This window comes from Chiloscyllium plagiosum, unplaced genomic scaffold (assembly GCF_037043375.1).
Source record: "Chiloscyllium plagiosum isolate Xiang-an unplaced genomic scaffold, Cpla_swu_hap1 HiC_scaffold_43, whole genome shotgun sequence".
Lineage (NCBI taxonomy): Eukaryota > Metazoa > Chordata > Chondrichthyes > Orectolobiformes > Hemiscylliidae > Chiloscyllium > Chiloscyllium plagiosum.
Window position 1 is genome coordinate 10669511 of NW_028270181.1, and position 24695 is coordinate 10694205.

The 24695-nt window shown below is 44.2% G+C and overlaps 1 protein-coding gene and 1 long non-coding RNA gene across 4 annotated transcripts in view; one reads left to right on the plus strand and one right to left on the minus strand.

Moving 5' to 3' along the window:
- LOC148137434 (uncharacterized) overlaps positions 1-13941 on the plus strand; it is an 82819-nt gene extending 68878 nt beyond the window's left edge. The window contains exon 4 of the long non-coding RNA XR_015754247.1: positions 13668-13941. This is a non-coding gene — a long non-coding RNA (uncharacterized LOC148137434). The remainder of the gene's footprint in view (positions 1-13667) is intronic.
- Positions 8541-24695, minus strand: part of camk2g2 (calcium/calmodulin-dependent protein kinase (CaM kinase) II gamma 2) — a 353326-nt gene continuing 337171 nt past the window's right edge. For all 3 annotated transcript variants that reach the window (XM_087982388.1, XM_043679072.2, XM_043679073.2), the window contains 3 exons: positions 18695-18789; positions 13958-14203; positions 8541-10808 (listed from right to left, as the gene is read on the minus strand). In XM_087982388.1, the coding sequence (XP_087838514.1) occupies positions 13971-14203; positions 18695-18789 (328 nt within the window). In that variant the 3' untranslated portion in view covers positions 8541-10808; positions 13958-13970. The remainder of the gene's footprint in view (positions 10809-13957; positions 14204-18694; positions 18790-24695) is intronic.

Genomic DNA, 24695 nt, shown 5'->3' on the forward strand with positions numbered 1-24695 from the left:
ATGAGTGCCTTCTTTAAGCCAATTTTGTTTTAGAGATGCAGACAACAATCATGCGTTAGATTAGAGCTAATGTGGATATGGGGGGAGAACTACACTGCTTTTCTTCAATGTAGCACACGAGAGCTTTTATAACAATCTCAGAGGAAATTGGGGCTTCGGTTTATCATCTCATCCAAAATACAGCGCCCTTTGACAGTGCAGCACTCCGTCCATCAGTACGGATTGAAATATCAGCTTAGATATTGTGCTCAGCTCCCTGGGTGTAGAGTCAGAGGCAAGAGTAACTGCTATTAGAGTTATGGCTCACAGGTGAAAATTTGTAAGGCAATCATTTCATCAAAAGCAAAATACTGCTGATGCTGGGTATCTGAGATTAAAACAGAAAGAGCTAGAGAAACTCAGCAGGTCTGATCAGATGGGCTGAGGAGTGGCAGATGGAGTTCAATATAGATAAGTGTGAGGCGTTGCATTTTGCATATCAGGGCCAGACTTATACAGGAAATGGCAGGATCCTGGAGAGTGTTTCCGAACTAAGAAACATTGGAACGCAAGTTCATAGTTCCTTGAAGGTGGAGTTGCATGTAGACAGGATAGTGAAGAAGCTGTTTAATATTCTTGTCTTTATTGGTCAGTGCATTCAGTATCAGAGTTGGGAGGTCATGTTGCAGCTGTACAGAACATTGGTTAGGCCACTTTTGGAATACTGCGCTCAATTCTAGTCCCCCTGCTATAAGAAAGATGTTATAAAACTTGAAAGGGTTCAAATAAGATTTACAAAGAGGTTGCCGGGATTGGACAGCTTGAGTTATAAGGAGAGGCTGAATAGGCTGGGGCTTATTTCCTTGTAGTGTCGGAGGCTGAGGGGTGATCTTACAGAGATTTATAAAATCATGAGGGACATAGATAGGATGAATAGTCAAGGTCTTTTTCCCAGAGTAGGGGAGTCCAAAATTAGAGAGGCATAGATGTAAGGTGACAGGGGAAAGATTTGAAAGGGACCTAAGGGGCAATTTTTTCACACAGAGGGTGGTGCACGTATGGAACGAGCTGCCAGAGGAAGTGGTGGAGGGTGGTACAATTACAACAGTTAAAAGGCATCTGGATGAGTATACGAATAGGAAGGGTTTAGAGTGATATGGGACAAATGCTGGCAAATAAGACAAGATACATTTAGGATATCTGGTCAGCATGGACGATTTGGCTCGAAGGTTCTATTTCCATGCTGTACACATCAAACAATTAGCACACAGCAAGCTCTGACAAACAGAACTTGGAAACGACCAGACTATTTGATTTAGGGATGTTGATTGAATGGTAAATAATGACCAGTATGGCAGAGATAGCATTGTTGCTCTTCAAAGTGGTCACAGAGTCATACAGCACGGAAACAGACCCAATCGGTCCAACAAGTCCATGCCGACCATAATCCCAAACTAAACTATGACTATGACTCTATGGGGGGATGAGCAATAAATGTTGGTCTAGCCAGCCCTACCCCACCCCCGAGACATGGTGCCAACTGGGCTAATATTAGGAGAAGGTGAGGACTGCAGATGCTGGAGATCAGAGTCGAGAGTGTGGCACTGGAAAAGCACAGCAGGTCAGGCAGCATCTGAGGAGCAAGAGAATCGACATTTCGGGCAAGAGCCCTTCATCAGGGCTAACATTTCAAGTCTAATATGACCCTTCTTCACAATTGAAGAGGGAGACGAAAGAAAGGTCAACTTTTTGGTCCAGTGCTAGGTTGAGAAGAACAGTGGAACAGGAGGGAAGGTTAGAGGATGAAGGAAATGGGAGACCACAAGTCGTGCAGAACAAAGGGCATGATAATGGGTTTTGAAGTGAAGTTAGAGAGGCCCAGAGAAGGTGCTAATTGCAGAATATAGATCAGCACTGCTGAAAGCAATGCCAAGAAAACCAGATACTGGGAGGGGAAGAGGGTTAAAAAGGCAGGCAGAAGAAAAACAGTAGTGTCAAGCTGTGCACTTCTCATGGAAGTACTCACCATACTGTTCCACTGTATAAGTAAGCAAGCAAATTACTAGCTTCAAGATAATTCAGCTGCATCACTGTGCACAATGGGCAGCACAGTGGTTAGCACTGCTGCCTCACAGTGCCAGCAGACCTGGGTTCAATTCCTGCCTCAGGCAACTGTGTGGAGTTTGCACATTCTCCCCGTGTCTGCGTGGGTTTGCTCCGGTTTCCTACCACAGTCCAAAGATGTGCAGGCCAGGTGAATTGGCTATGCTAAATTGCCCGTAGTGTTAGGTGTAGGGGAATGGGTCTGGGTGGGTGAGCTTCGGTGGGTCGGTGTGGGCTGAAGAGTCTGTTGCCACACTGTAAGTAATCTAATCTAATCTAAAAAAAAGTTCTTTGTTGTGCTTTAATCTAAGTACTGTAGGTTGTAAGATTCAAACGAAGTCCGATAACATGGTTGTGAAAAGCATGTTGAATCTAAATGGAATCTTTTATATAACACTGACATCTAGTGGTTCATGTCAATGTCTTTATTTCACTCCGTGTAAAGGGACTGTTGTTCCTTTATCAGAATCCATCTTTCTGGCGAAGTACATACTATTATCCTGCAATGTGACAGTTTACATAGTCACACAGACAGCAGGGATTAACTGTTGGTAAAACAAACATTAAATTCTTTCACTGATAACAAATACTATTATGTATTGATTACCACTAAATCCAACAAGAGACTTTCATTTAAATAGCACCTTTTATGACCCCAAGAGCTCTCAAAACAGTTTACATCTAGTGAAGTACCTTTTAAGGTGTAGTCGTTGTTGCACAAAACACATCAAATCACTTGCAAGTTCTGAGCAACAGTAACAGTAACGTGGAATCTACCAGATAACTTGGAGGTGTTGATTGAAGGGTAAATAATAGCCAGTATGCCAGAGATAACACTAGAGCTCTTCACGGTGGTCACAGAGTCATACTGCTCAGAAACAGACCCTTTGGTCCAACCAGTCCATGCCAACTATAATTCCAAATTAAACTTATCCCACCTGCCTGTGCTTGGCCAATATCCTTCCAAACATTTCTTATTCATGTCCATGTCCACATGTCCATTGTAACTGCACCTTCATCCACCACTTCCTCTGGAAGGTCATTCCACACACAAACTGTTCTGTGTAAAACAATGTTGCCCCTCATGTCATTGACCTGACCCTCGGGAGAAAACGATAGGGCCCTTTATTTAACAAGAGACCAAGGCCTTTTTTACCCCGGGATAGGTGAGTCCAAACTAGAGAGTATAGGTTTAAGGTGAGAGAGGAAAGATTTAAAAGGGACCTAAGAGGCAACGTTTTCAAGCAGAGGGTGGTACGTGCATGGAATGAGCTCCCAGAGGAAGTGGTGGAGGCTGGTACAATTACAACATTTAAAAGGCATCTGGACGAGTATGTGAATAGGAAGGGTTTAGAGGGATGCTGGCAAATGTGACTAGATTAGGTTAGGATATCTGGTTGGAGTGGAGAAGTTGGACCAAAGAGCCTGTTTCCATGCTATGACACTCTATGACTCATCTGAAAGATGTCACCTGCGACAGTGCAGCGTCAGCTTTGAGTTTTGTGCTAAGGTCTGGGAGCGAGCCTCCAAGTCTAAGGCAAGAGTAGTCCTGATGAAGACAGTTGACACCTGGTGCAAATTCAGGGTTACTTGACTGAGTAGTGCTCCAGTGATGGATTTGATTGTAAGCATTTCAGGGAATACAAATTTTCACACTGGTACTGATTCAATAATCCGTTTCAAACAATAAGACCCCAGAGCTCCTTTCCAACCTGCTACTAATTTCAGATAGACTTCTACCATGATTCATTGTATATGTGTCATCTTGTTTGTTAGCACTTGTACCTCTGAAAGTTCTTGGTTTGCACAAAATGAAGGCTAAGGCACTCCTGAGCATTACTGACACAGTGCTGCATTGTCTTTCAAAATGATTAGCCCTGGCGGATGACACTGTAAAGCAGTCTTACTTAGTAACAAAAACAGAAGCGAAACGTTAACTCTGATTTCTCTCCGCAGAAGCTGCCAGACCTGCTGAGCTTTTCCAGCAATTTCTGTTTTTGTCTCGGATTTACAGTATCTGCAGTTCTTTCAGTTTTTTATTTAGTCTTACTTAATGTCTTGATCAAAATTCCCTTCCCAATTAAAACAGTTGAATCAGATCATGTACCTCATTTGCAGCATCCTGGCTACATTTACCCTTTAATCAACATCCCCAAAACATCTGATTATTTCCAAGTTATCATTTGTGGAAGCACAAATTGGCTACGCTGTATTGAGTTGGGAGGAAATATGACATCCACAAGCATCCACTCCCTCCAGCACCAATGCTGAGTAGCTGCAGTGTGTACTATCTACAAGATGTACGGCAAAAATTCACCAAGACTCCTTAGACAGCACCTTCCCAAACCCATGACCACTCCCATCTAGAAGGACACGAACAACAGATACAAGAGAACACCACCATCTGCAAGCTCCCCCACCAAGCCACTCATCATCCTGACTTGAAAATATATGACCATTCCTTAAGTGTTGCTGGGTCAAAATCCTGGACATTCCTAATGGCATTGTGGGTCTACCTAAAAAAAATGGACTGCAGCATTTCAAGAAGGCAGCTCACCATCGCCTTCTCGAGGGCAATTGGGGATGAGCAGCCAGCAACTCCCACATCCCATCAATGAATGAAAATAATTGTGAAATTGTCTCACAAATAGTAGTCTTCCTAATTCCATTGACTGATTTTTCACTCTTCTCATTCTTCAGGATTTTCTGAGTGGGAATCGTGACCATTAAGTCCCCTGCTCCCACTCCGAGACATGATGTCAACTGTGGCTGAGATTAGCCAACTCAACATCAATCTGAGGGCAGAGCCTTTTTCAAATCTGGAAATTGTTCCAAATATTTCTGAGGTTCTCTCACCTTCCCTTTTTCAAGATTTTGTTTGAGAGGGATCCTGATAGAAGTGTATAAGGTCATCAGGGTCAGAGATACCATGGATAGGAAGGCATACTTCCATTAGTAATGGGGTCAAGTAACCATGGGAATAGCTTTAGGGTAAAAAGCTTTGTGCTAAGGGGAGACATTTTCACCAAGAGAGTGGCACTCTCTGCAGTAATGGGTGGTTGCGTTCAAAACTCTCATAACATTTAGAAAGTACTTAGGTGTTCAATTGTGTTGTCATAACCTCCTGGGTAAGAACTGGAAAATGGGATTAGTTTATTCAGATCTTCATTGACCACCAAGGTCACAATGGGTCAAATGGCCTTCTTCTATGCTGTAAAGATCTATAAATCATGCCTCATTCCGTGGTGGAAGGCCCGGACATTGAGGTCAAAACTACTCCAAAGCAGGCCGACTTAGAGACATGTGAACGCACTTCAAATTGAATCCACTTTTGACAATAGCACCCTGCTTGCCTGTATCATGGTTACATGGCTAAGATCAGTTGCTTACTGTGTATTGGGATCTAGAGTCATAAAATCCCATACACATTCGGCCCATCGAGAAAACAGTGACCGTCCAAAGGTCATTCCACCGACACCCACTCTGTAACCCTGCCTTTTCCATGGCTAATCCACCCAACCTGCACATCTTTGGACTGTGAGAGGAAAACAGAGCACCCAGGGGAAACGCAAGCAAACACAGGGAGAACGGGCACCCAAGAGTGGAATCGAACCCAGGTCTTTGGCGCTGTGTGGCAACAGTACTAGCCACCCCACTTTAAAACAGAGTGGTTTCGAATTGGGACAGAATATTCTTTGAAATTCACAATATTACCTTTTGACTAAAGTGTAGCATCTGGTTGAAACATGATTGGTTGTTGTTTCTATATCATAACAATGTTCAAGAATTCCAGAGATGTGCCAAGTCAGGGCGGGATGGGAATTGGAGGCAATGGAGATTTTCTCTTTCTATGTCCTTTCTCTCTTCCATCTTGGTGTTGGTAAGTTGAGTGGTGTTGTCAAAGCAAACCTGGTAAAACTTGACTGTCAAATACGAGAGCGTGGTTCACCAAGAAATGTCAAGGTTGCAGGGTCAAATGTAAAATTGGAGATTTAGAAATTGGAAAAGGAAGACAAAACTTCAAGGAATTTACTCTTCAATTCTTCATAGTGTGTGGATCAAGTTTGCAGAGTGTTTTTTTCAAATCAAATTTGCAGAAAATTAATTTGCTGGTTTGGTAAATTTTGAGAGATGCCAAACAAAGATACCTTCATAGTAAATGGAGAAAAAAGCCTATACTTACCTGAATTCATTTTTATATCTAACATTGAGAGGTTAAATAGCAAGGAGGAAATATACATGACATCTGCTGATGTAGTTGATTCACTACTCACAACTTTTGTGGAAAGAAAGTTTGTTGTTTATCTGTCATAAGCATGGATTCTGGTTTCAGTCCTTTTTTACTTCTATGTTAACCACGATGTGAGGGGAAGTTCCCTATTTACAATATTCTCTAGGAATTACCATTTACTATACATTTCAACTATGTCAAAGATTCTGATTTATTTTGTTATTTCAATGAGATGTAATGTGGGGGTGGCTGGTGTTGGACTTGGGTGGACAAGGTCAGAAGTCACATGACACCAGGTTATAGTCCAACAGGTTTATTTAAAGTCACAAGTTTTTGGAGCACTGATCCTTCGTCAGGTGGGGGTAGAGGCTACCTGATGAAGGAGCAGTGCTCCAAAAGCTTGATTTCAAATAAACCTGTTTTAGATTAGATTAGATTAGATTAGATTACAGTGTGGAAACAGGCCCTTCGGCCCAACAAGTCCACACCGACCCGCCGAAGCGAAACCCACCCATACCCCTACATTTACCCCTTACCTAACACTACGGGCAATTTAGTATGGCCAATTCACCTAACCTGCACATCTTTGGACTGTGGGAGGAAACCGGAGCACCCGGAGGAAACCCACACAGACACGGGGAGAACGTGCAAACTCCACACAGTCAGTCGCCTGAGTCGGGAATTGAACCCGGGTCTCTGGCGCTGCGAGGCAGCAGTGCTAACCACTGTGCCACCGTGCCGCCCACTGTTGGACTATAACCTAGTGTCATGTGACACTGACTTTTCACGAGATGTGGCAAGTACTGAGTGCCTACCCCTTACTGCCCTTAATCTGAGTGGCTTGCGAGGATATTTCTTTGGGTGGTTAAGAGTCAACCACATTGCTGTGGGTCTGGAGTCACATGTAGGCCAGACCAGGTAAGGATGGCAGATTTCCTTTTCTAAGAGACATAAATGAACCCGATCCCTGAAAGTTGCCACTTGGGTTGATAGGGTTATTAAGAAAACATATGGTGTGTTGGTGTTTACTGGTAGAGGGATTGAGTTTCGGAGCCACGAGGTCATGTTTTAGCTGTACAAGACACTGGTAAGGCCGCACCTGGTGTATTGCGTATAGTTCTGGTCACCGCGTTATAGGAAGGATGTGGAAGCTTGGGAAAGGGCTCAGAGGAGATTTACTAGGATGTTGCCTGGTAAGGTCTTACAAGGAAAGGCTGAGGAAACTGAGGCTGTTTTTGTTGGAGAGAAGAAGTTGAGAGTTGACATAATCGAAATGTATAAGATAATCAGCAGATTAGATAGGGTGGACAGTGAGAGCCTTTTTCCTTGGATGGTGAAGGCTATCATGAGGGGACCTAGCTTTAAATTGAGAGATGATAGATTTAGGTCAGATATCAGGGATAGTTTCTTTACTCAGAGAGTAGTAGGGGTGTGGAATGGCCTGCCTGTAACAGTAGTAGACTCGCTGACATTAAGGGCATTTAAATGGACATTGGACAAACATATGAACAATAATGGAACGGTGTAGGTTAGATGGGCATCAGATTAATTTCACAGGTCGGTGCAACATCGAGGGCCGAAGGGCCTGTCCTGTGCTGTAATGTTCTATGTTTGTTTACAATGAGTAATTGTCACCGTTATTGACAGAAGTTTTTAATAATGAGTGAATTTAAGTTCTGTCAGCTGTCACGGTGTGATTTATGCCTTATTTATCCAGAGCAGTAGCCTGGGCCTCTGCTTTATCAGCCCAGTGACAGTACTGCTACAATGCTCCCACTAATGCTGATTAGCAAAATCCAAAATCTTTAGCCAAAATAAGGCTCCTGATGAAGGGCTTATGCCTGAAACGTTGATTCTCCTGCTCCTCGGATGCTGCCTGACCTGCTGTGCTTTTCCAGCGCCACACTCTCGACTCTGATCTCCAGCATCTGCCGTCCTCACTTTCGCCTAGACTAATCAGCATGCCTAACCTTGCTGCAGGTGAAGAAATTGTCACTTTGGAATAAATAAATACTGTCTCCCACATCATGATGACGCTTTTAACATTCCAAACATATTTCAGTTTGTCGTGGGGATGAAAAGTCGATCAAACGCTGAACACACATGGGATAACCCCATGCCAGTGTGACACGCACACATCTCTGAGAAGCTTTCCAGCTGGTCCCTTTCCCCTGGTTGCAGAGAATGAGATGCTACAGGCTCAAAGAGCAAGACAAACCCAAACATGTCCACAGAACTGTGTTTATTATTTTAAAAGTGCGAGACACACAGAAACAGGTTACATTTAGGTAACTAAAAGTATTGAGTCTCAAAATGAGTGAAACTTGGCGAGACTGATTCAGGTATGCTCTCAGGAGCACTGGGCTATCGTTGCGAGCTAAAAATGGGCAAATGCTGGGGATTTGGTCTTTGTGCTTAAATCACTGTTCAGTGCAACTGGAACAGATGAGTGTTTCCGATTGTGCCTGTGGCTTTTCCTCTGACTCAGCCCACCCTGAGAGAGGTGCAAATGACGTGACTTCTGAATGCAAGACTAGTTTTATTTCGCAATCATTCAAAGTGTAGATGAACTACGAGATGAAGCAAAATGGCAGAATGGCTTCCAAAATGTAACATAATAGTCCCAACAAGGACAACCCCAAATAGTATCTGACTTGATCTGTTCTACCAGGAGGCTAAAACCCTGCTAACCTGTCCTATTGAATCACGTTGACATTGGCCAATCTTGAAGTAATGCAAAACATATGGTTTGCAATTGGAAGCTGCAGAGACTGTGACTGGTTCTGGTGAGACGTTTGAGTAAGGACAACTACATTCAGTTTCACATATTTTGGACTCTCTTTTTTAGTGAAGTAACTGAAAACACTGAATACCGCGTACTCTTAAAAGTTTTAAGAATGCTCCTTACTAATTGACAATTTTTTTTTTGCCAGACAAATTTAAGCAGGTTTAAGGTAAACATCCATCGACTGCAGCGGTTAAAACAAGATGCATTGGTTCTCTTTTTTTATTAAATACTTTTCTTTAAAGATCAAGTCCTATAGTAACAAAGCTATGAAGATCTACCAACATTCATAACAAACAAACACTGGATTTTTTTTAATATCATGCAAAATCCTGCATCAATTGCCTTATTTAAAACTATAAGATATTAGCCCCATAAGATACAGTAACAATGCAATTAATTTACGTTGCCTCTTTTAAACAGGAATTTTATCATATCAAGCTCAGGCTTAAATTATGTAGTACATACTGTCCAGACTGTGCAAGATTGTTAAAGATGCAGAACTAGGTACATCATTATTTTCTGTCAAGTAAACACATACAGTGAAAATATTGACCATAAACAATACATGCATAACCTCTGTAAAACTGCATATATATTTTTAATGTGTGACCATTTTCTCCCAAGGTGGCCAGCCCCCTCCCAGTTGGCACAGTGGTGCCTATTAGTGTAAACACCCTGGGCCTCATGATTGATCTTATACTCCGAATAGGATACTGTTATCTCGCTATACATCGACACTATACCTCGGTGACATAAGGCAGAGTATAACCTGCAGGCAGCTCTAATGGTCGTGATCAGTAACTAGATTACAATATACTGCAAAATTCTGTATGCAAATGACTTACCATCTTTTAAACCAAAGATAAATTTACTGCACTTAGGCCACGACAAGAACTTCAATATTATACATTCATATTAATTCTGCTGCAGAGAACACTGGAAGAAAAGTTAACAGATGAGAAAAAAATACTTCTTTGTTTTCCGTGTGTTCCATTTTTAGAAATGAGATCACAGCTTCACTTTGCAACAGGCTGTTAGGAGAGAGAAAAAAATACAATTGCCTAGAAATATTATTATTAATTTTTTTAAGTTTCAGTTTCACAGAACAGCGATGTCTTGGCCTTCAACAAATGTTGCTTAACACACTGCAGGAGGGTCCTTGACTTAACAATCATCATCTTTAACCCTCAGTGACAGAAGGACTTACAATATGCATGGGTACCCTTCTGACATTTTGACTTGAACCTACTATAACAATGTTACTCTCATAGTGACAGTTACTGATCAGAGTTAACCTTGATTAAATCTCGACAAGAATGGTATATTTTCTTTCTTTTTTTTAAGTATAAAAAAAGAGAGATCTCTGAGCACTACACCAGCTGTTAGTTTTGTGACTTTTAAGTTACTTTATTTTCAAATTATGGATGTCTGTACTTTGGCAAGTAACAGGTTCCGAATCTACTTCGTTTGAACCACTGCCATCGAGCAGGTAAGTAGGTACACATTACAGCAGCCATTTTATCTGTACACCTCCCATACAGCAGAAACAAACACGATGGATCCATGAAAACAACAAATAGGCAGCCACCACAGCATCATACACATGCAGATTGGCGCATGGCGCTGCTGTTTTTCAAGAGTTCACCCACGACAGTGATCGGCTCCAGTCCATTACCTAGACGAGAAGTCTACTCCAGCACCTCCAAGCTGCAAAGCACAACACAACGCAGGTTAGGCCTATGCTCGCTACAGGCTACAAGAATGACAGGAGATCTAATCAAGGTACACAAGATTGACAAAGTGAACCTAATCGAGGTGTACAAGATTGACAAAGTAGATGTAGAGCGGATGTTTCCTTGTGTGGGGCATTCCAGAATGAGAGGGCACAGTTTTAGGATAATAGGTGGCAGATTCTAATCAGAGATGAGGAGGAATTACTTCTCTCAAAGGGCCATGAATCTGTGGAATTCACTCCCCCAGAGTTGGACAGTACGGTGACTCAGTGGTTGGCATCGCTGCCTCACAGCACCAGGGATCCAGGTTCGATTCCACCTGTGTGGAGTCTGCAAACTCTCCCCCCTTCTGCGTGGATTTCCTCTGGGTGCTCCGGTTTCCTCCCACAGTCCAAAGATGTTCAGACTAGGAGGATTAGCCATGCTAAATTGCCCGTAGTGTCCAGGGATGTGTAAGCTAGATGGGTTAGCCATGTGGAATGCAAGGATAGGGTGGAATGCTGTTCTTGATCGATCAAATGGCCTACTTCCACATTAGGGATTCTATGAAGAACATTGAATAATTTTAAGGAGGAACTACATTTTTAATTGTTTAAGGGTTATGGAGACCGGGCAGAAAAGTGGAGTTGGGGCCAAGATGGGATCCACCATGATTGTATTAAATGGCGGAACAGGCTCGAGGGGCTGAATGGGCTTACTCCTGCTCCTAGCCCTTATGCATTCACTTTGTATTTTGTGTTACTGGGCAGCATCCGAGTGAACTCAGCGCACCCAAAAGCGCACAAACTTAAGGGAATAACGATCCAGTAATACTTGGGAATGAATGTACTGCAGCTCTATTTTGAAGTACACAAGACAAGTTGGATCAGTATGTGTCATTTGTATGTGTTACTGCTCTGTTTTCTTCTGGGATAGACTCTCCCAACTGTGCCAAGGCTTGCCATTGCATTTCCCTGCTTCAGAAGCACAGCTACAAATTAAACAATGTGACTATCGGGTCATTCCCCACTCACCTCAACCTCTCCCAAAATAGCAAAGTGCTCCTTCAAATGCTCACCAAACTCCGGTGAATCTCTCATCTTTAACTTACTGAATGCTGGAATTTGCACTCCTTGTGAATGAAACTAGATTGAAACCCAGCTATTACATTGCAAACCATGAAGTCAAATCCAAATGTTTTCCTTTTTGTTCATGTGATGTGGGTGTCTCTGCCTAGGCCAGCATTAACTGCTCATTGCTCATCTTAACTGCCCTAGGTAAGGTGGTGGTGAGCTGCTTTCTTGAACTGTGACATGAAAAGACACCCAGAGAGTTATTAAGGAGGGAATTGCAGGTTTTTGACCCAGCGGCACTGAAAGAATGGCAATTTTAAAAATAATTCACTCATGGGACATGCAGAGTGGGCAAGCATTTATTCCCCATCCCTAGTTGCCCTCTGGAAGGTGTTGGTGAGCTGCCTTCTTGAACTGCTGCCATCTTTGGGGTAAAGCGACATCAAGGATGTTGTTAGAGAGGGAGTTCCAGGATTTTGACTCAGCCACACTGAAGGAACGGCATATATTTCCAAGTAAGGATGGTGAGTGGCTTGGAGGAGAACTTGGAGGTGGTAATCCCATGTATCTGCTGTCCTCGTCCTTCTACAAGAAATTGATTGTGGGTTTGGAAAGTGTTGCCTAAGGTTCTTTGGTGAGTTGCTGCAGTGCATCTTGTAGATGGTACACATGCTGCTACTGACTGTTGTTGGTGGAAATAATGGATGTTTGTAAGTGTGATTTATAAACTAAAGTAGTAATTAATTCTGGTTGGTCAAGTTTGATGAAATGTATCTGTTTAAAGAGATTCACAATTGCAATATGGATATTCCCAATTTCGCTAATCTGTCCATGAAGCTTCTATAGTTCTATGAGAATACAGTGAAATTCATCCACTCTGGACTGCTTAGCAGTAAGCTGGTATGGATATAATCAGCTAAATGGCCCCTCAACTTGTGCCATTGTAGGTTTATGAGTTCCCTTCCTGACACTATGTCAAAACTATGATCTACAATACATCAGGTTTACACTCCCTGCTTTTCCCAGCCATCAAAATCTAACCTTCCAGATTTCCAATCTTAATAATTTGTGCTAACGGTCTGAATTGTCACTTCTTTCCCCACTATGAATAAATTAGAATGAGATTTAGTCTTTCCTTTAGAATATACATTTAGGTTAAAGCTCCCTTTAACACATTTCTTTACAAAATCACAGGAGTGGTATAGCACAGGAGGAGGCCATTTGGTCCATCATCCCTGTACAGCTTGTTAAATGAGCATCATGACCTAATGTCAATCCTCCATCTCTTCCCAATGCCCTTGCACTTTTTTTTTTAACCAATTAATCCTTCAACACCTTCCTCAGTTGAACCTGCCTCCACCACACTTCCAGGTAGTGCATGTTATACCCTAACCACTACAGTGTGGAAGCAGGCAATTCGGCCCATCAAATCCACACCGACTCTCCAAAGAGCAGCCTACCCAGATCCATCCCTCATCCCTGTAACCCTGCATTGCTACCTTTGGCTAATCAACATAACCTACTCATCCTTGGACTCTATGAGTAATTTAGCATGGCCAATCCACCTAACCTGTACATCTTTGGACTGTGGGATTAAACCAGGAGGATGCCCACACAGATACATGCAGAATGTGCAAACTCCACACAGACCTGAGGGTGGATTTGAACCCAGGTCCCTGGCGCTGTGAGGCAGCAGTGCTGACCGCGTGAGCCACTATGCCACCCTCTTTAACTCACTGAGTGAAAATGTTTTCCTCACTTCACTCTTGCTTCTTTTGCAGATTACTTTGAATATGAAGTGCAGACTCCGCTGGGAGACTTGCCTCCAAAAAGCCAGTTCTGATGCTGGAAGGACAGGACGCACTCTGTGCCCTTTACCCCCTTTGTGGCATATTCCTGGAATGAAGTCCAAGGTGGCAACATACCTAGCCAATCCCTGGTTGTGTCACCTCACCCATGCCGCCACACCTCTCGCTCAGTGTCTGTGCTGTGGTTGTCTACCCGTCCCTCAGCCAATGAAGAGGGAGAAGAAAACACCTTAATGGGTGACCAGGTGTGGAGATGGTCCTACCTGCAGAACGTATTCACTGAAGTGGAGCAGCAGGAGCTCCTGAGCAGTGGAAGTGTATGTTCTGCCACTTGCCCTCACGACGATGCCAGACGCGGGTTTCCTCAGATTGCGTGGTCCTTGGCCTGCCCTGACTGTCAATGTACTGCGTTAGCCGGATGTAGGCAATACAGGCAGCATCCTCCCCGATCAGATGGACGTGAGGGTTCAGGATCGTAGTGTGGATTGGCTTACTGTTCTTGGACAACACTGAAAAATGATGTGGCAGTTAAAGAGCTGGACTGTTTGCACACCCAGGCGGAAAGCAATCTATCTATAAAGCCTGTACAGTTCTATGAGAAAAGTTTACTGAGCCAGTATGCTTCTAATGAGTAGAATGGTCCCCCAACCTGTGACATTAAGACTTGACGAGTTCCCTTCCAACCACAAGATCAAAACTGTGACCTACAAAACATTAGTTTTTTACACTCCATAGTTATTTTTTAGCAGTCAATTTCCATGCAAACCCAAACAGCTGAGGATGCTGGCAATCAGAAGCAAAAACAGAAATTGCTGGAGAAACTCAATAAGTCTGGCAGCATCTGTGGATGGAAATCTGAGTTAACATTTCAGGTCCAGTGATTCACCCTCAGAACTGATGGTAGCTAGAAAAAAAATGTTTATGTAGAAGTTAGGGTGGGGGCAGGGGTTAAAAAGTAAAACAGGTGGGGATAGAGCCCAGAGAGAGAGAGAAAAAAGAACTATTGGACAAAGGATTGGATAACGACCAGCCTGGGGGAATGAATGGCGAGCTATTAATGGGGATTAGTTGCTGACAATGGGTTGGGTGTAATAGCAGACCATGTGATAACAAGGCCTGGTGTGTGAGGGTTGGGTAAGAACATGAAGAAGGTGCTTCAAGCCCTAAAATTATTGAACTTGACATTGAGTCCAGAAGGCTGTAGAGTTCCCAAGTGGAAAATGAGCTGCTACTCTTCCAGCTTGTGTTGAGCTTCACTGGAGCACTGCAGCAAGCCGGAGACAATTTCAACTTTCTGGTTTCCACTCTTAACAACTTGTCCAATTTTCCAACTTGCTTGATTAGCATTTGAGATTTAGTCTTTCCTGTATCATATTCACTTTGATTAAGGTCCCCTTTAACATACAAGTCATTCTTTAACAACGTGTGTTTTGTTCAATGCAATTTGGCTGTAATGCGATTGATGAATTGGGGAACGGTTTTTTTTAAAAATGCAAACTCCCGTAGGCTATTACACGATTTCTGTGAGATCCCAAACAAAGGAATTTGAGCAGCTGGAGTGGCTTCCAAGTGTGTGGATAGAAGATCAATCGAGAAAGCAATGTGGGACCACCTTTCTCATCACAAAACGGGAATTCTTATCAATTTATGAGCACTTAAGGAAAAGCAGAATGGCAGGGCCTCCCGAAAAAGGCCATTCAGCCCATCGTGCCTGTATCGGCAATCAGCCACATTTGTTGGAGGCAGACACAAGGGGAGCTGCAATCAGATTTTTTGTTTAAAAATGAGAACAGTGGAAAAACCAATGATTGTTTTCTTTTTGGATATTATGCTCTCTCTTGCTCAACACCCCAGTATCATTTACATGATCTGATGCTCAAGCTGGAGTTTAATTTAGATAAATGGGAGGTGTTGCATTTCAGTAAGGCACACCAGGGTAGGACTTATACGCTTAATGGTAGTCTAAATAAAGAGACCTAGGGGTGCAGATGCATAGTTCCTTCAAAGTGGAGTTGCAGGTAGACAGGGTGGTGAAGAAGGCATTTGGTAGGCTTGCCTTCATTGATCAGAGCATTGAATATGGGAGCTGGGATGTAATGTTGCAGCTATACAGGACATTGGTGAGGCCACTTTTAGAATTCTGAATACAATTCCGATCTCCCTCCTATAGGAAGGATGTTGTTAAACTTGAGAGGGTGCAGAAAAGATTTACCAGGATGTTGCCAGGATTGGATGGGCTTGAGCTATAGAGAGAGGCTGAATAGGCTGGGGCTGTTTTCCCTGGAGCAGCACAAGCTGAGGGGTGACCTTATGGAGGTTTATAAAATCATGAGGGTCATGGATTGGGTGAATAGACAAGGTCTTTTTCCTAGGATGGGGGAGTCCAAAACTAGAGGGCATAGGGTCAAGATGAGAGAGGAAAGGATTTTAAAAAGACCTGAGGGGTAACTTTTTCCACATAGAGGGTGGTGCATTTATGGAACTGCCAGAGAAATTGGTGGAGGCTGGTACAATTACAGCATTTAAAAGGCATCTGGATGAGTATATGAATAGGAACGGTTTAGAGGGATATGGGCCATATGCTGGCAAATGAGACTAGGTTAGGTTAGGATATTTGGTTGACATGGACCAGTTGGACCGAAGGGTCTGTTTCCGTGCTGTATGACTCTGTGACTCCAAACACGAGGATAACATTATGCATTGCCAGCAGAAAATAGCAGCTATCTACAGGTGGGTCCATGATGCTATAGCCACAAGCATTCTTGCCGACACATTTCCATGACAACCGCATTGCACCTTCCATCAAGTAAGTAAAACTCTCCAAACAATCAGGAAAGCCCTTGCATTCTGCTTTTCACCTTACCAGTTTCAGCAGAAAATGGTTAAAGTTCAGGCGCAAAGCCTGTGAGATTTTGAGTACTGGATCAACAGCAGTGTCCATTCACAAACTTTATTTAGAATTCAGAATTGCAATTTTCCACTTGTGCATGTGGTTGGTGGCTAATATATTCACAGAGGTTAGATCAGTAAAAAAAATAGTAATGACAGAACAGAATCGACGGGCCAAACTGGCTAGTTCTCCTCTTGTGGTCTCACAGTTTAATGCTTAGAGATGAACAGTCATGCTCCAGCTCCACTTTCAGATATACAAGATGAGCTTGGGCCAAAAATGTCAATTGTAACGTTTACTGGTCTTTTCTTCAGAGAAACAGACCATATGTATTTTCCTCACATTTGGAGAGTCATAGAGATGTACAGCAAGAAACGGACCCTTTGGTCCACTTCATCCGTGCCAACCAGATATCCCAAATTAAGTTAGTCCCATTTGCCAGCATTTGGCCCATATCCTTCTAAACCTTTGCTATTCATGCACCTATTCAGATGCTTCTTAAATGTTGTAATTGTACCAGGTTCCACCATTTCTTCTGGCAGCTCATTCTAAAAGTTAGTTTAATGGCGACAATGGCAATTATTGCAGAAACTTAGTTGGTTCACTAGTGTACGTTAGGGAAGGAAATCAACCGCCCTTACCTGGTCTGGCCTACACATGACTCCAGACCCACAGCAGCATGGTTGACTCTTATGAGCACTCTGAAATGGCCTAGAGAGCCAATCAGTTCCAGAGCAATGAGTGATGGGCAACAAATCTCAGCCTTGCCATCATTACACCTATCCCATAGGGTGGCACTTTGGCGCAGTGATAGCGCTGCTGCCTCACAGCACCAGGGACCCAGGATCAATTCCACCCTTGGGTGAATGTCTGTGTGAAGTTTGCACATTGTCCCTGTGTCTGTGTGGGTTTCCTCTCCCAGTCCAAGGATGTGCATGACCATGCTAAATTGCCCACAGTGTCCAGGGTTGTGAAGACGGGGTGGGTTAGCCATGGAAAATGCAGGGTTACAGGTATAGAGTACAGTGGGGTGGGTTGGGTGGGATATTCTTCAGAGGGTCAGTGACGGGCCGATTGGCCTGCTTCCACATTGTAGGGATTCTATATCAGAGTAAAGAAATAGGCGTTATTTCACAGGTCTGTGCTGAGTTATCATGCCTCAGACCAGAGACTTTTAGGAGGTTGAAGCTTTTGGACAAAATTTTCAAAAAATCTTCAATAAAAGACAAAGTTTTATCCAGCGTAATTGTGATGGATAGCATGAGGGGACATAGCTTTAAATTGAAGGGTGATAGATAGATGTCAGAGGTGGTTTCTTTACTCAGAGAGTAGTAGGGGCATGGAACACACTGCCTGCAACAGTAGTAGACTCACCAACTTTAAGGGCATTTAAATGGTCATTGGATAAACATATGGATGAAAATGGAATAGTGTAGGAGAGATAGGCTTCAGATTGGTTCCACAGGTCAGCGCAACACCGAGGGCCGAAGGGCCTGTACTGCGTTGTAATGTTCTATTCCCCTTCACCACATTCCAAACCTAGGGGCAGCAGGAGACCATTTGGCCCCTTGAGCCTGTTCTGCCATCTAGTAAGATCATGGCTACTCTGACTGTAATCTAAAATTCACATTCCCACCTGTCTCAAAAATCTTACATTACAACCTAGCTTCCACTGCTTTAAAAATATTCATTGCTTCCTGATAGTGTGGGGATTAGAATACGTGCAAACAGGCAATCTACTAATCTATACATTGTTCATTAATGTCTATCATTAAGTGATCAAAACTCCTTCAATTTTGCTGAACTGTCTGCAACAATGTAGTTAGAGATTTTAAACATTCTGACACTGTCTCAACTTCATTGTCACGTTACATGTATGTAACAGACAACATAACTTAAATCCATTGACTATCATAGAGCCATACAGCACGGAAGTGGACCCTTCACGGGTGACACTGAGGGCAATTCACTAGTAAATAAAGGTGGATCAAAAAACATGGACAATGTGCGACAAGTGGGGATATGGGCTATATTAACAGTATGCTGCTACATTGGAGGACAGCTGGTGTAATGCAAGTCTTTGCAGTTCAGAACGATATCACATACTTACAATTCTCAAAATAAAACTTGTGAAAATCCATCCCCTCCACAAGGTTCCCAAGGGCTTCAGGCTCAAATGAGGTCAGACCTGGGTCACAGATTTTCCTGCAAGATAAAAGGCACCTATTTACCCTCAGAATCATTACAACAAGGTATTATTTCTTCGGCACAGAGTAAATCATATTTAATTGACAGAAAATCTTCATAAAGACACTGCCTTAAATTAAGATGAATCTATATATGTTGTTGGAACTCCTGAAGTTAAGTTGGAACTCCTCACCGCAGACAGCTGTGGGGGAAGAGTTCTTGTGTCAAATGACACAAGAGTCCCAGATACTTTCTTTTAATAAACAAATGATTATGAAAAGCTTATTGTATACCAGAAAATGTAGAGAGGGTCTTAGGCTGCGTCAGCTGGGATTCAAGCAGGTAGCACTCTTGCCTGAGTCAGTGAACCACTTCAGAGTCCAGGCTGACCATCCTCGCCCTGTATTGAGGGAGTGCCCTGCTGATGGAATACTGCACTGCTGAAGTGCTGGACTGATGGAGAGCTGCACCGAGGAAGGGCTGGACTGAGGGAAGGCTGCGCTGAGGGAGGGCTGTACTGAGGGAGGGCTGTACTGATGGAGTGTTGTACTGAGGGAGGACTGCACTGAAGGAGGACTATACTGATGGAGTGCAACACTGGGATTGCTGTACTGAGGGAGTGTCGCACTGAGGGAGGACTATACTGATGGAGTGCCACACTGGGATTGCTGTACTGAGGGAGTGTCGCACTGAGGGAGGACTATACTGATGGAGTGCCACACTGGGATTGCTGTACTGAGGGAGTGTCGCACTGAGGGAGGGCTGTGCTGAGGGAGGGCTGTGCTGAGGGAGGGCTGTGCTGAGGGAGGGCTGTGCTGAGGGAGTGTTGCACTGAGGGAGTGTTGCACTGAGGGAGTGTTGCACTGAGGGAGGGCTGCACTGAGGGAGGGCTGCACTGAGGGAGGGCTGCACTGAGGGAGGGCTGCACTGATGGAGTGCCACACTGGGATTGCTGTACTGAGGGAGTGTCGCACTGAGGGAGGACTATACTGATGGAGTGCCACACTGGGATTGCTGTACTGATGGAGTGTCGCACTGAGGGAAGGCTGTGCTGAGGGAGGGCTATGCTGAGGGAGGGCTGTACTGAGGGAGGGCTATGCTGAGGGAGTGTTGCGCTGAGGGAGTGTTGCACTGAGGGAGTGTTGCACTGAGGGAGTGTTGCACTGAGGGAGGGCTGCACTGAGGGAGGGCTGCACTGAGGGAGGGCTGCACTGAGGGAGGGCTGCACTGAGGGAGGGCTGCACTGAGGGAGGGCTGCACTGTGGGATTGCTGTACTGAGGGGGCACTGAACTGAGGGAGAGCTGCATTGAGGCAGTGCCGCACTGAGGGAGTGCCACACTGTAGGATTGCTGTACTGAAGGAGTGTCGCACTGAGGGAGAACCGTGCTGAGGGACGGCTGTACTGAGGGATTGCTGTACTGGCAGAGTGTCACGCTGAGGGAGACCTATACTGAAGGAGGGCTGTACAGAGGGAGTGCACACAGAGGGAGAGTCGCACTGAGGGAAAGCTGTACTGAGGGAGTGTCACAGTGCGCACTGACAGAGGGCTAGACTGAGGAAGGGCTGTATGGAGGGAGTGCCATGCTTAGGGAGTGCACACTGAGGGAGGACTATATGGAGGGAGTGTCAGGCTGAGGGAGTGCGCACTGAGCGAGTGCCGCACTAAGGGAGTGCCATGCTGTGGGAGGGCCGTGCTGAGGGACAGCTGAACTGAGGGAGGGCCGCACTGAGGGATGGCCGCACTGAGGGAGGGCCGCACTGAGGGAGGGCCACACTGAAGGGGGTGGATCTTTGACCAGGAATCATAGTTTCAGAGTAAGGACTTACTCATCATGTCTGAAATGAGAAGCGATTACTCCACTCAAAGGGAATTTGGTTGGAATTCTCTACTCCAGAGGGCTGCACACACAGGGAGTCATTAAATATGTTCAAGACAGGGAATGATAAAAAAACAGATATTAAAAATATTAAGGGTCATGAGGTTAATACAGGCACATGGCCTTGAGGTTAATTAGCCATAATTATTTGAATAGCAGAGGAGGCTTGAAGGGCTGAATGGCCTACTCCCACTCCTATGTGCCAATGTTGTAACCAGTACTTCTGCCTCAAACAACACTTAAAGAATATAAGTGATGGACATCATCACATTGCTGTTTGTGGGGTTATGTTCCCCCTATTATGTCCGTGGGGAACAAAAGGCTACAAAATGCTTTGGGATGTGATGAGGAGATCTGAGGTGCTACAGAAATTCAAGTCAATCTTCACAAATACACAGCCTATGTCATATTTGTGGGAATTTTTTCCCCCTGTCTAGGTTAGCATTGCTAAAGAATAGGTTCACACTGTGTTCATTAGCCTGTAAGACTTAATCTCTCCATTAGCTTCTGGGAATTGAGATTTATTTTATCTGAATACATCTTCATTACCTTCTGCTCCAAGTGACATGCTCAACTTCCTTTCCACTTTTTCTCAACAGCTCTGCATTAACTTGAAAGGCTACCTGACCTCCTCATCATCATCAGGTGATGCAGTCCTCCAAAAATTGATTTAAATTAGGATTTAAATATTAATATTGAGCTTCAGCTCCATGACATTTTCATGGAAATTATGCTTTAGCTTCCAGACATCACCTTAAGAGCGTTAGAATTGTAATGAAATGAAGCAACTGGAAGAATAGTCTTCTGCATCGACTTCCAGACAATGCTCCTCTCACAAATAATGGAGCATAAATATTTACAATTATCCAAATTTGAAAGAGCAGAACCACATATCCAGCCAGTTATCCAGCTGGAATAGTCTTGTGTTTAGCATACATCACACTTTGAGCTGTTAGAATATTATGCGTCTGATAACCCAGCCACAATGCAAGTTAATGTTACATACAATTTATTCTGTATCTGATTTTCTATGATCTTATTCCCCTGTAAGGAGATTCTGCCAAGATTCTGATTACAGGAACAAGCGTAGGCCATTCGACCCCTCGAGCCTGTCTCACCCTTCAATGAGATCATGGCTGGTTTTGGCCCAACTCCAAATACCTGTCTTTGGCCTTTATCCCTTAATAGCTCTGATTAACATAAATTTATCTAACTGAGATTTAAAACTAACAATTAATATAGCATCAACTGCCATTTATGGACAAGACTTCCAAACATCCACCATCCTGTGTGTTTCAAAGACGTTCCTAACATTTCTCCTGAATGGCCCTAATTCTCAGACTATGCCCCTTTGCTCTTGAATCCCCAACCATCTTTCTCTACCCTGCCTTTTCCTGTTAATATCATAGAATTCCTACAGTGTGGAAGCAGGCAATTTAGCCCATTGAGTTCACACTTACCCTCCAAGGAGCTCCTCACCCAGACCCAAATCTCCTATTCCCATTGGTAATCCATCTAGCCTGCACATCTCTGGGCACTTTAGCACAACAAAAGCTAACCTGCATATCTTTGGACTGTGGGAGGGAACTGGAGCACCCAGAAGCAATTCCACACAGGAATGGGGAGAATGTGCAAACTCCACACAGACATTGGCCTGAGGTGGGGATTGAACCCAGATCCCTGGCACTAGGGTTAACCACTAGCCACTGTGTCACCTCTATCCTGAAGACTTTGATCAGATCATGCCTTAACCTTAAGACTCCTAGAGAAAATAGGCCTAATTTGTATAATCTTTCCTCGTAGCTTAACCATGGAAGTCCAGGTATCATTCTTGTAAAGGCGAACGTGAGGACTGCAGATGCTGGTGATTAAGAGTTGAGAGCATGGTGCTGGAAAAGCACAGGTCAGGCAGCAGCCGAGGAGCAGGAAAATCAACGTTTCGAGTAAAAGCCCTTCATCAGGAATGAGGCTGGGAACCTCGGGGGGTGGAGAGATAAATGGGAGGGGGGGGGGGGGTAGCTGAGAGTGCAATAGGTGGATGGAGGTGGAGGTAATGGTGATAGGTTGGAGGGGAGTGTGGAGCAGATAGGTGGCAAGGAATATGGACAGGTAGGACAGGTCATGAGGGTGGTACTGAGCTGGAAGGTTGGAACTGGGATAAGGTGGGGGGAAGGGAAATAAGGAAACTGGTGAAATGCATATTGATGCCATGGGGTTAGAGGATCCTGAGGCGGGAGGTGAGGTTCTTTCTCCAGGCATCGGTGGTTATGGAGTTGCGATGGAGGAGGCCCAGGACCTGCATGTCCTTTGCGGAGTGGGAGGGAGAGTTGAAATGCTCGGCCACCGGGCGGTGGGATTGGTTGGTTCGGGTGTCCCAGAGATTACTGTAAATCTGATTTGCACTCCCTACAAAAGACCAGTGTATCCTTCCTAAGGTGTACAGCCTGGAATACACTGCTCTGTTCATTCAGAATGCCCAATTAGCAAGGGTCGGTTTCTGTGGGTGAGAGAGCAGGGACAGGGCAGAATGTAGCTAAACTGAATTGAACCCAAATCTGTCATAGGCACACACAATATTCAGGAGGGGTCACTGCATGGTCACTGCTTGTCTTGGGCAGTGTTCTTTGGACCTGGTTGGGTAACTCAGTTGGCTGGATGGCTGGTTTGTGATACAGAGTGATGACACTTTGCAGGTTAAATTCCAGAAATGCCTGGGGTTTTAAAAATGTTCTTTTATTCATTCAGGGAATGTCACGGGTTAGGTCAGCATTTATTGCCCATCCCTAAGAGCTAACCACATTGCTGTGGGTCTGGAGTCACATGTAGACCAGACCAGGTAAGGTCAATAGTTTCCTTCCCTAAAGGGCATAGAGTTATATAGCACAGAAACAGACCCTTCAGTCCAACTTATCCATGCCTATCAGATATCCCAATCTGACCTTGTCCCATTTGCCAGCATTTGGCCCATATCCCTCCAAACCCTTCCTGTTCACATACCCATCCAGATGCTTTTTAAATGCTGTAACTGTACCAGCCTCCACCACTTCCTCTGGCAGCTCGTTCCAAAGATGCACATTCCTCTGCATGAAAGATTGACCCCTCCGGTCCTTTATAAATCTTTCCCCTCTCACCTTAAACCTATGTCCTCTAGTCTTGGACTCACCCCACCCCAAGAAAAAGACTTCAGCTATTTACTCTAACCAGATCCCTCATGATTTTATAAACCTCTATAAAATCATCCCTCAGCCTCTGGTGCTCCAGGGAAAAAAAGCCCCAGACTATTTAGCCTCCCCCTACAGCTCAAACTCCCCAGTCCAAGTGACATCTTTGTAAAGCTTTCTGCACCCGCTCAAGTTTAACAACATCCTTCATAAAGAAGGTTGATCAGAATTGTACACAGTACTCCAAAAATAGTCTCACAGATGTGCTATATAGCTGCAATGTGACATCCCAACCCCTATATTCAATGTTCTGACCAATGAAGGCAAGCATGCCAAATAATTTCTTCACCACCCTCTCTACCTGCGACTCCACTTTCAAGGAGTCCACAAAGTTCTGGAAAGCATCTGATCAGGTCCTGTGGATTTATTTATCATTATGAGCTTTAAGATCTCCTGCACCTGCAGGTTTTCCCGATAATCGACAACAGTTTTAGGATTATCATTAGACTCTTAATTCTATATTTTTATTGAATACAAATTCCACCATCTGTCATGGCCGGATTCAAACGCAGCTCCCCAGAACCTCACCTGGGTCTCTGGATTAATTGTCCAGCAACTATATCACTGAGCCATTGCCTCCCCGAGTTTCTATGAAGGACTCACCTTCTCAACCTCTGGTCTGAGGCTCAGGTTAAACCACCCTCAGGTTAAACCACCACCAGTCGTTTCTCTTGAATGAGAGAGCAGTCCATGGCCAGGTAGGTCTAAGGTGACTTTACATTGTCCACTGCTGAATTATCTGTTACCCTCACCCTCACTCTGCCAAAGAATTTCCCATTCAACTATTAGGAAGTCTTGAATATTCAGTTTATTTTCCACTGACAA